The 10710-nt window shown below is 47.7% G+C and overlaps 1 protein-coding gene across 1 annotated transcript; it reads left to right on the top strand.

Moving 5' to 3' along the window:
• The first annotated feature begins 75 nt into the window (after nt 1-75).
• Nucleotides 76-10160, top strand: CRYGS (crystallin gamma S). Its single transcript, XM_019489895.2, has 2 exons — nt 76-5154; nt 9798-10160. The coding sequence occupies exons 1-2, from the start codon at nt 4879-4881 to the stop codon at nt 10068-10070; spliced, it is 549 nt and encodes a 182-aa protein (XP_019345440.1). The 5' UTR covers nt 76-4878; the 3' UTR covers nt 10071-10160.
• Nucleotides 10161-10710: the final 550 nt, after the last annotated feature.

The following is a 10710-nucleotide window of genomic DNA, read 5'->3' as shown; positions in this document are numbered from 1 at the left end:
AAAAGGTTTAATCTATTAATGGGAACTTAAAGTGACACAGAGCACTGCAGGAGCTGACAGAATGACCAGGCCTGCATTTCATTTGGGGGAAAGTGCTGATTCCCTTAGCTGCAGCTAGTTGGATTTCTCACTTCTGTAAAAGCTCAGCGTGTTTCGGATTATGCTGAATATCATGATAGTTATTTGATTTGAGCAGCACTAACTTTCCTCAGTATTTTAGCTTCTCTCTTTAGCCTCACTGTGAGTAGGCCCCATTCTTGTTTCCTGCTACTGAAGTAGTCATTCTCCAGGAGCCCCTCTTACATCCACATCCTAGGGGCTAATTCAGAGTGGTGAGGTAAAACGGGAGAGCTTTGGTCTGTTTGATTAAATGCAGCCTGATGAGATGTTTAATTTTCCAAATTGCAAACGTGAAACGCATCCAAATACAGTGGTCATGAGGAAAATTCCGAGATCAAATTCTCTGGGTGTCTTTTGGGATAGCACTTGAAGTATTCAGCATTTCTAACAGTGTGCAGTAAAGATGTAGCAAGGTGGAGAAAGAATGGGGCATTTGAGAGTCATGCTTGGAGGAGACTAAGGGAATCACAAGGGTAGATGCTCACCAGGTGCAAATTAGTGCAGCTTCATTGACACCATGGTAATTTTCCCCAGCTGGGGATTTAGTCTTCAGTTTTCATTTTATCAGGACCTTCCCTTTAACCAGTGGGAGTTCTACCTAAACAACAAGGCTGCGTGCCGCAGCTACTTGTCCCCGGGGTATGCCTGTGTCGTGCACCCTCTGGCGTGCAGCAGGTTATCCCAGGTGGCGTAGGTGAGGCTGGGGGCAGCAACTGTGCTGGTCCCAGAAATCCTACCTGGGATCCTGGGGGCCTTAGGGGAGTTGCAGCCATGGTGCTCCTGCAACTTGGAGCTTGGCCAGCTGCTGAAGTGTGGCTCTGGCCAGCCAGGCTCTGTTGTTGGGTGGTGCATGCTGCACCCTTGTTTGCTGCCCTGCTTTTTTTGCATAGGTTTTTTTGAGCCCAGGATCTGCCACAGGTGGGTCTGAGGCACCACATACTGCATGGCCGCGCTCATCTGGATGTGGCCCAAGTGAGTAAAGATGTGGTTTACTGAGGGGCCAAACACACCTGAACCTCTTTCTGAGACCCATGGACACAGGGAGTAATGCAGATAGAGGTATAGAGATTTACCAATCCATCATTTGAATGGGAGATGGGGTATAATGAAAGGGAGTACAGCTGTGGGATTAACCTACCAACCCATCAGACCACCTTTTGTAGGAGCTGGGTCATAAGCAGAATCTTAGGTTCTCCAGAGAACAACACTTGTATTATTCCCTATGAGTGGCCTCACACCCTGCTACTAGAAAAGATGTGAAAACAATAGCTCCTGCTTAAAGAAGATTGGGCAAGGTGGGAAATAAATTGCCACTGGGCAGATTTCCAGCCCAACTTATTGGCCTAGGAGGCCTTTAGAGTTCTTGGGTTTTGCAGGTGAACAGAATAGCTTGTAGCATATTTGAAAAGATGTATCTTGAAATAATGACTGCATTCAGGTGTTAAATTCACTTGGCTTTGTTTCTTACAGATGTTGGGTCAGTGCAATAATTAGCTGAGGAGGTATTTATAATAGAGTGTATCTTTAAGAGGCACAGATATTTGCAAGTAGTGTTCCTTATTTTTTTTTTCCCCTTCGTGCTGACTTGTCTACATAGCCCCAACAAGGTTCTTCGGGTGAATCTGATATCTTTTATTAGACCAACCTTGTCTGCCTTATGTCCTTAGCCAGGGACGGGCAATTATTTTGGGCAGAGGGCCACTTACTGAGTTTTGGCAAGCCATCGAGGGCCACATGACAGGCAGCTCAGGGCAGATTAATGTTCATTTTCTAAATTTTTTTAGGGGCCCCGTGGGCCGGATAGAATGGCCTGGCGGGCTACATCTGGCCCCCAGGCCGCATTTTGCCCACCCCTGCCTTAGACCAACACGGCTACAACCTACACCCCTGTTACATGGGCCAGTGCATTCAACTTAAGGGTGTCTCTTAAAAGGATGGCATCCTTGTTAAATTGCCAACCTAGGGACTAGATTCTGTGCCACCTAGTAGGGACTCAAATAGACTTGGATACCAAATTATGATCCTATTCTGCTTTGCTTGAGTCCTTGAAAAACTTAATATAAAAGGTGGGTGGCTTCTCCTCCCCTTCACCACTTGCCAGTGACTTAATCTTAAGACTAAGATGTTACCAAAGTGGTCCCATTAATATTTTTCAGGGACTTGACCGAACAGGGTGAAATTAGGATCACACTTAGGTGCCTACGTCCACTTGATGAAACAGGATTTGGTCCTAGGTGTCAAGAAAATTCCTGATTCCAATAGGTGTCCAGGGTACCCTTGGCCATGTCGCTTCATCCTGGAGATGAAGCTGCCTCCTTGGAAGGTGCTAGAGAAATGCATGGTATTCCCGCAGCACAAATATTCCCACTGGAAGCTTTTGAGTGCTGGCCTGTCAGAGAGGCCAACCTCTCCAAACTCTCTTCCTGTCCTCTGCAGGAGGATACGTGTTTATGCTTGCATGTAGGGGACCCTCCCTTACAGGAGTTTGAAACCTTTACAACAGCTGACTAGAATCGATCCCTTTTAGCGTGCTCCAATGGGAGATCGAAGACAAATTGTCACATTCCTGAGGGCTGGGTACTCTTTGTTGTTAACGTTTTTGGCAGAGTTTTGGCGCTCTGACTCAGTGAAGCACTCAGCGCAAATAGTGCAATGGTAACAAATAAAGTGGACAGTGAAGCTTCCCTTTATTTCGTAATCCTGTTTGCTGTTCTAGAAACGGCCAACAGTTTCAGAATCACTGACTCAATTTTTGGATCCCATTCTCATGACAAAGCGACTGTCTGGTTTATAACATGTCTGTTATAAAAAGGGGGCCTCCGCTTCTGGCTCTGCGTAGCGGCTCCTGTGATTCCTTCAGCATCTGGGGAGCTGCACTAAAATCAAAAATGTCCAAAACTGGAACCAAGGTATGTTTGCTAGAATAGTTTGCTTCCAGACATTACAAACTTGAAAGAGGTGGAGCATAATAAGCAGCTCTTGTTTACAGATGTGGGAGAAATGTCGACAGAGCCTAGGGCTAACGCAGTAGATTTTCATAGGAGCAGGAGAAGCTAGGAAGGAGATCAAACCAGAGGACAAATGCTCGTATTTCAAGAACAGCAGTGGCTTTCCCTCTCTGTCACTCAGCTTTTCAAACCAAACTTGGTCAAACAGAGAAAATGACAGGGCTGTACTGTTGACAAAGTGCATCTCCTGTACGTTGAATATTTGACATCAGAGAAGCTGCTCTCAGGTGAGTAGAATCTTGCCTCATGCTCCCCTTGGTGACTGCGAGTGGCGGGTGCCAGTGTCAACCTGGAAGCCAACAATTGAAACTATAGCACTGGACTTCTTAAAGTTAAGAGCAGCATGCTCTCTAACTCCAGTGGGGAGGCAAGAGTGTGCCTGATGGTTTGGACACCTGGGTTCTCTTTTTTGGCTCTGGTTCTGCCTCACTGGATAAGGACTAGTCATGTAGAACCTCTTGCGACTACTGTTGAGCTGTTTCTTATACATGTTTTTCTTATACGTGTCTTTCTTTATGTAAGAGACATAATGTGAATTACCATGCAAGCATGTACTGATGCAAGGCATGATGTTTGTATTATCGGCTCCTCTTTTTGAGTCTTGGCACAGTACAAGTGTGATGCACAGACCTCTAAGCCCTGATCCTGGAAGAAGCTGTAGAACACATTTTAGGATTGGGGCCTCAAAGTGGGGCAAGAGGTTTGGTCTGAAAGCAGGGAGGAACTCCCTTCTATTGACAAGGGAATAACTATTTATAGTGTCTGGCCAGAAGAGCATTGCTTTATTAGATGTAAGTGTGGCACTATGTATGACAAACAACAGGGTTGGAGGGCCAGTGCCGACAGATGGGACAGTACTTGCCTATGCAAAGAACAAATGTTTCCTTGCTGCCTCATTAACCTATTTTCTCACTGCTTGTGTTCATCTTAAATTCCCCAGTAGTTGCATATACTGCATGGTGCCTGTTCCCATTTCTTGAGTCATGGTACCATATTGTCATGTCTTGTCTTTGTCCATTAAAATACTATATTTTAGTAAAGTGAAATTTGTGAATTGTGCTCAGTTTCCTTGCTCCGTCATCAGTTTACATTAACGACTCTTGATTTGTCTGGTTAGGCAGACTGAACGAGTGATTTTCCCCCCCCCCATGGCCATTTCCCTACCATCCTTCAAATACAAAGACAAGAACACCTTAAAGTTGCACCCGCAGGAAGTGAGTGGACTTAAAGGGCAGCATGTTTTATTGTGAGAGAAAGAATGCTTTTGGGAACCTATAAGGAATATCCTTTTCCCAAACCCAATTTCCTACTTGTTTCACCCTGGCTTACAAAGGGAAAGTTCTTTTCATGTAGACTTGTACCCACTTCAGGCTGGGAACAGAAGTTCACATGTATTTCTTCTCAATCTTATTGCAAGCAAAGTGGTTCAAGTATAAGTTCCAATTTCCCCCTCAAAAGCTAAGTTTGGGGGGTTTAAATTACGTTAGTCTCCTTTAGTCGTCATATTTAGAATTGCCTACTTACGTATAGGCAGTACTTGGGAAGTTATGGTCTTGTAAAAATACTGTGGTTTTGAGTAATGATTCTTCCCCCAGTTATGTACATTCCTCCCTGCACACACACTTGCATATTGACTCTTAGCACTTCTCCTACAGTAACTGTTGGTTGGGTGCCTCTCTTCCAATAACTGTTGACTGAGAATATTGACTACACACACGTGTGCGCATTGACTCTTAGTGCATCTCTTCCAATGACCATTGACTTTGCCTTGGTTGGGTTTCAGGTCACCTTCTATGAAGACAAGAACTTCCAGGGCCGTCGCTATGAGTGTGAGAGCGACTGCTCTGATTTCCACACCTACTTGAGCCGCTGCAACTCCATCCGAGTTCAAAGAGGTGCCTGGGTGGTTTATGAGAGGCCTAACTTTTCAGGGAACACCTATGTTCTGACCCCAGGAGAGTATCCAGACTACCAACATTGGATGGGCCTCAATGACCGTCTCAGCTCCTGCAAGGCCATTCAGATAGTAAGTGTGTCCTTCTCTTCCTCTGTCTACTCATCCATGATGAAGTGTGTATATTGTGGTAAATTTGCTGCTCTTTCATAATCCAAAGGCTGGCATGTTTCCAGATATGGGTAAGGATCAGGTGAGAATCGGAGACCATTTACTTTTTGCCTTCCACCTCCTCAGAAGGTTGAAATCTGAGGTGTATGTGGACAACCACAAAAACCCTAGGAAATTGAGCAATATAACCTTTAAAGCAAAGATGCTGAGATTTCCATGCTCCCCTCCCCAACCCTTGGTGGGAATCTCTCAATAATGCCACAAATACTTGTAGCTTCCACATCCCTGCCATGGTGCCAACATGGCCCTGCAATGTGGTAAGAAGCTTGATGTCAACAGCTGAAGAAGAGAAACCTTTTCCTACTGATTTCAGTGGGAAAGACTGTTTGCTCTTACCAGCCTGCAAGTAAGTTTCAGTGGCAGAGGTGTCACAAGCAGGTTCTGTGCCCTGAGTGATGGCAGTGGTAGTGCCTGCTGTTCTTGCATCCCCTTGAAGTCAGTGCCTTAGAGCCAGTCCTACTTATGGTACTGTTCAGTGGCTACGTTGACAAGATTGGGGTGTAGGTGTAATTTTGTTTGCAAGCAACTAGTTTGTTGTCTAGGTAGCTGGGGTTCAGAATTCATGCATGGGGGTGGTTGCCTTTCCAGTGCTTCCCTTAGTTTGCTCCTCTCTGGTCCCTATTTCCCTTTTTCTTTTGCCGTCGGACACAGGACTTTGAAGTGGCTGATATCTGCACTGGATGGGATTTTTCAAGTGCACCTCAGTGAGTTAGAAGCCCAGTGGAAGTCAAAGGGACTGGTATTTGTAGTTCACTTGCTTCTAACAATCTCCCCCTTCTCACTTAGAATCATAGAAAATGAGGGTTGGAAGAGACCTTAGGAGGTCACATCTAGTCCAGCCCCTGCTCAAAGCAGGACCAGCCCCAACTAGGTCATCCCAGCCAAAACTTTGTCTAGCCGGGTCTTGAACACCTCCAAGGATGGCGACTCCACCTCTCTGGGTAATCTGTTCCAGTGTTTTACTACCCTCCTAATGAGAGAATGTTTCCTAATATCTAACTGAAACTTCCCTTGCTGCAACTTGAGACTGTTGCTGTGTGGACAAATCTGAGTTTGTCTGAGCCTCTGCAGCTTGTTTCCTGTATGGCTCCCTGCTGGCACCAGCTTTCCAGTTATTTTCTAGTTCTTTGCGACACTGACATGACAGAGAAGAGCAGACTGGCAGAGGGCACCCCCTCCCTGACCCTAGAGGTGAGGTGCATTCTGGCAGTGAGGGGGATGCAGATGCCTAATTTTATGCACAGGTCATAGATCCCTATCTGCTTAATTAAAGAAAAGAGTTGATTTAAAACAAACCCATTTCCCCCTGCTCCCTCATTTTAAATGCATTTTGCTGCCAGAGGGAGGGTCTGGACTGCTTTTCCCACTGAGTCAACTGGGAAGGGATTCTGTTTGCCTCCATCAAACCTTTGACTTCTTTAGTGAGCAGCCTGCCTCCTGAAAGGACTGCATGTTGTCTATAGCAGTAGGGAAGGGGAGCTTGGTAAAGCTGAAAATATTTGCTGGTTCCAGGTCACTGCCCAACATGTCTTTTCCACACCACGCTGTAGCAACATAAAGGAGGTGACAACTCAGAGGGCCATCTTGGCCAGTGTAGAGCTTGTGGGGGGACACTTCTCTGCTTCTAAGGGTCTGTAAAGGACCACAGAGACTAGAACCCTGAGGCTGTTCTAGCTTTTATAGTTAAGGTCAGATATGCTCCAGCTGTTCCAGCGTACGGAAGGTAGAAAGAGCATTTCCAAGCCTCTGTCATCCAGGCACCAGCCCCATGAGCAGAAACTGCATAGTGAGGAGCTGATGCAAGATTTGAGTCTGCTGCGTTCCTGCATCCTTCTCTCTGAGCTTTTCAATAGCTCCTACAACAGCCACCACTGTAAATCACTGTGACCACAGGGCCTGGCCTTGGGTGTGCTGGGTGAGCATCTGCTCACCTGCCCACCTGCTCTGTTGGACGAACAGACATCTACTGCAGCGTCCTCTTGGACATGCACACCCTACTCTCCACCCTTGGTATATGGCAAGGAATCATCTGAGGAGCAGCAAACCCTGGATCTTGATGAAGAGGAAAGGGCTGCCATGTTATCACGACATCAGGAGGAAGCAGTTACTTGTGTGCTGAACAAGGACCACCTATTGCCATGACTGAACTATGAAGCTTTTAACTGCAGTTAGCTTTAACGAGCACATCTCCACCTCCTCCACAGTGAGCACTGCCTAGATGTGGGCCCTTCCTACTCGCCATACAGCAAAGACTGGAAACCGGGCAGTGTGGCCAGTGAGTGTCCCTGAGCATGTGTCAAGAAATACCACAGAGATGGGGAGCCTTAGTGTAGCTCTGGGCTGTGCTAAATTGGTTACATGGCCTAATTTCATAGGAGCATTGAACAGAACCAGGTTAGTGGGGCTCACCACTTCTCCTAGGCACTCCCAGGCTCATCATGGAGGCAATGTATATGTGCTCAATGTGACTGCATAAATTGGGAGTAGCTGAGGCACAGGTGAATCGAAAATACAGGACAGATCTCATTTCCAGAAGGCGAAACTTCTGTTGCTGGGACAACGATGCCCCTTTGCATATTTGTTACTTGGAAAAAGATTTTTTTCTTTAATATGAGCAAATGCTGCTTAGAAGATCTGCACTCAATCTGGGCCAGGCTCTATCAGGCACTGAATAAAGGGCATCCTAGAAAAGACAGGTCATTCCAGTGGGTGTTTCTCAGTCTCATACAGGAGGCAATCGTTTTGCTTCAAAGCAACACATTTAGCAACGGAGGTGGAGAATAGAAGAGACGGTTCTTTTGGTGAGGAAAGCAGGGCTTTGTAATGCTGACCATCCTGGACAGCCATGGCTGGAGACAACTGCATGCGACTGGCAAAGCCTCTCTGGCACCGAAACCTGAGGTTGCTTGAACCAGGGCTTAGCTCTTCTAAAACAGTAGGATTACACACTTTTAGGGATGCATTTAGTTTCCTTTTCTGACTGTTAACTTAGGCAGCTGGGTTAATTCTCTCCCTTTTTCCTCCCATAGTGCTAAAGCCATGGCTGATCACAGGGAAGTGGCTGCCTCCAGCTGTGATAAACACTTGGAAGAAACATCCATCAGCAGCATTTGGTTAAGGGGCCATGCAGGTGTGGGGGGAGCTATGGGGCTTGAGGCAGAAGAGTATCCAAGAGGATGGTGAAGTGCTCTGTTCCCATGGAACAGGCCGTGTACCAGTCCAACAGGGAACAGCGGCGGTCAGCAAGGAGAGGGACCTGTCCCCAGGCTTGGGTTCTGGGAGTGGAGGGGCTACACAAGAAGCTAAGGATTACAACTTGCATAGCAATTAAGACTGTTTAAAGCAGCCGAAGCACATATGATGTGTTAAGCATGTAACAGCCAGCCGCTGTCACTAGCTTATTTACCCCTTCCTACCCTGGGGGATTCTGCAGCTCCACCCCAGAGACTTAGTTTCAGCATGCAAATAGTTAAAGCTGTCCCCCTCCCCAACCAAGGAGATTGGCTTCCATCTCAGGACACTGTAGTCATCCTCATCACCACTCCTAGCCTTCACATCCTGCAGCCCCCCCCTGAAGCTAGCTGTGGGACTGGGATCGTTCAGCTGTTGTCTGCCCTCTTCTTCACGTGGTCATTTGCATTTGTGGACGAGCCCATCGCTACCAGGTCAGGATGGCAGCATCTGACACCACGTTTGTATGGGGATCAGTCTCTACCCGAGGTACCGAGCAGGGGCTCATCTTAGACTGAATCTTCAGGGGACCTGCCTTCACCTTCACACCTCTGTGTAGTGACAGAGACAGAAGATCCCAGAGGAGAAGGCCCTCTGTGGTGGTAGTTCTGCAGACCACAGCTGCTGAGGGCTCACCAAGGTCTGGGGTCCCCTTCATTGGGTCCCAGTACTTCAAGCAATTCTCCTCTTCCATGTCCCTTGGAGGGGTCTGTTAGGGTCTCTATAGTTAACTCACAGCACAGGGGCATGCTGTTTCCCATAAATTAACTTACAGTCATGCTAAGGCCATTGGATTTTCCATTTTCCTTTTACAGTCCTGGAAGCTACTTATTTCCCCTTTATTCCCAAGTAAAAGTGTTTGGCATGAAGCTGTGAAAACATGTCCTGCCTTCTCTCTGTTGTCACAGCATCCATTAAATTGTACAATTCATGGTACTCAGACAGTGCCATCACAACCAAAGCTGAGTTCTCCATAGTCAGTGGCATTCAGTTCAGGCTGTCCAAAGCTGCTGAGACTTTTAGAAGAGATGGGAAACTTTCTGGTTCATTTCCCTAATTTCTAGCCATTAGGGATTAGCATTATAAGGAGTCATGTCTCCTGTTGAGGGAGTGTGGTTTTTATGTGTCTGGCCACTGTTGGAGACCAGATATGGAGCCAGCTGGACTCGGGTCTCATCCAGTCTGACCATTTCTCTGCTCTGGTGTGTGGTGAGGGGAGAATGAGCCTAGTGTGCCCTAGCGCTGCCTTGCATTACCCAGCTGTCCTCTCAGTGCTTTGTGATTTCCCCCCACTTCTCTCTCTCCTGTTGCAGCCCAGTGGAGGCCAGAGCCAGATCCAGATTTTTGAGAAGGGAGACTTTGGCGGGCAGATGTTTGAATCTACTGAAGACTGCTCTTCCGTCATGGATGAGTTCCACATGCGGGAAATCCATGCGTGCAAAGTGCTGGGGGGCGTCTGGGTCTTCTACGAGCACCCCAACTTCCGCGGCAGGCAGTACCTCCTGGAGAAAGGCGAGTACCGCAAACCCGTGGAATGGGGAGCCGTGTCCCCTGCTGTCCAGTCCTTCCGTTGCATTGTGGAGTGAAGGGCAGAGGAGCTTCTCCGTGGGGGCCAGCACCCCAGTGTGCTAGGAATGCTGCTTGGAGGCCATGAATAAAGCATTTGGTTGACTCTGTGCTGCCTGGCCTGCTTCTTTCTGGTCGCTGTGCCTGGCATCTGTGATGGGTGCACATTCTGTCTGCCACAACCTGCAGGCTGAGACTTTCTACTTAGCCCCTTGTAGTCTGTCAGCACCAAACACCCCGACCCTCAGTCTGCCCTGACCCTAGGGTGCTGCTTGACCTATGCATTGTGCTTCTAGAAGGAAGCACCATCTCCCCAGACAAGCTATGTTCCCCTGTGTGCATCTAATGTTTCTTACTGGTTCCTCCTGGGCTCCCTACCCATTGTGCCCACCTCCCCTGCTTCCCCCCAGCAAACAACAGGCAAAGCCCCAAACACAGTCCAGAGACAGCAGCAATAGGTGGGACTTGTGGTACAGCTCAGCATTGTCAAACCATGGTTCCCTAGCAGCCAAGGGGCCTCGGGAGGTTTCAGACCCAGCTTGCTTGGGCACAGTGGAGTCTTTACTTCTCCCCCCACCCCATCTTGGGAGCCAGTGCCCCAGGAAGTGCCTTGGTAGTGATCCCAGCATCTAGCAGTTTCTCCCAAATAAGCTACTGCTT

This window comes from Alligator mississippiensis, chromosome 7, assembly GCF_030867095.1.
Source record: "Alligator mississippiensis isolate rAllMis1 chromosome 7, rAllMis1, whole genome shotgun sequence".
In the NCBI taxonomy this organism is placed as follows: domain Eukaryota; kingdom Metazoa; phylum Chordata; order Crocodylia; family Alligatoridae; genus Alligator; species Alligator mississippiensis.
The sequence above is the reverse complement of the archived record's forward strand: the minus strand, read 5'-3'. Positions and strand labels throughout refer to the sequence as shown.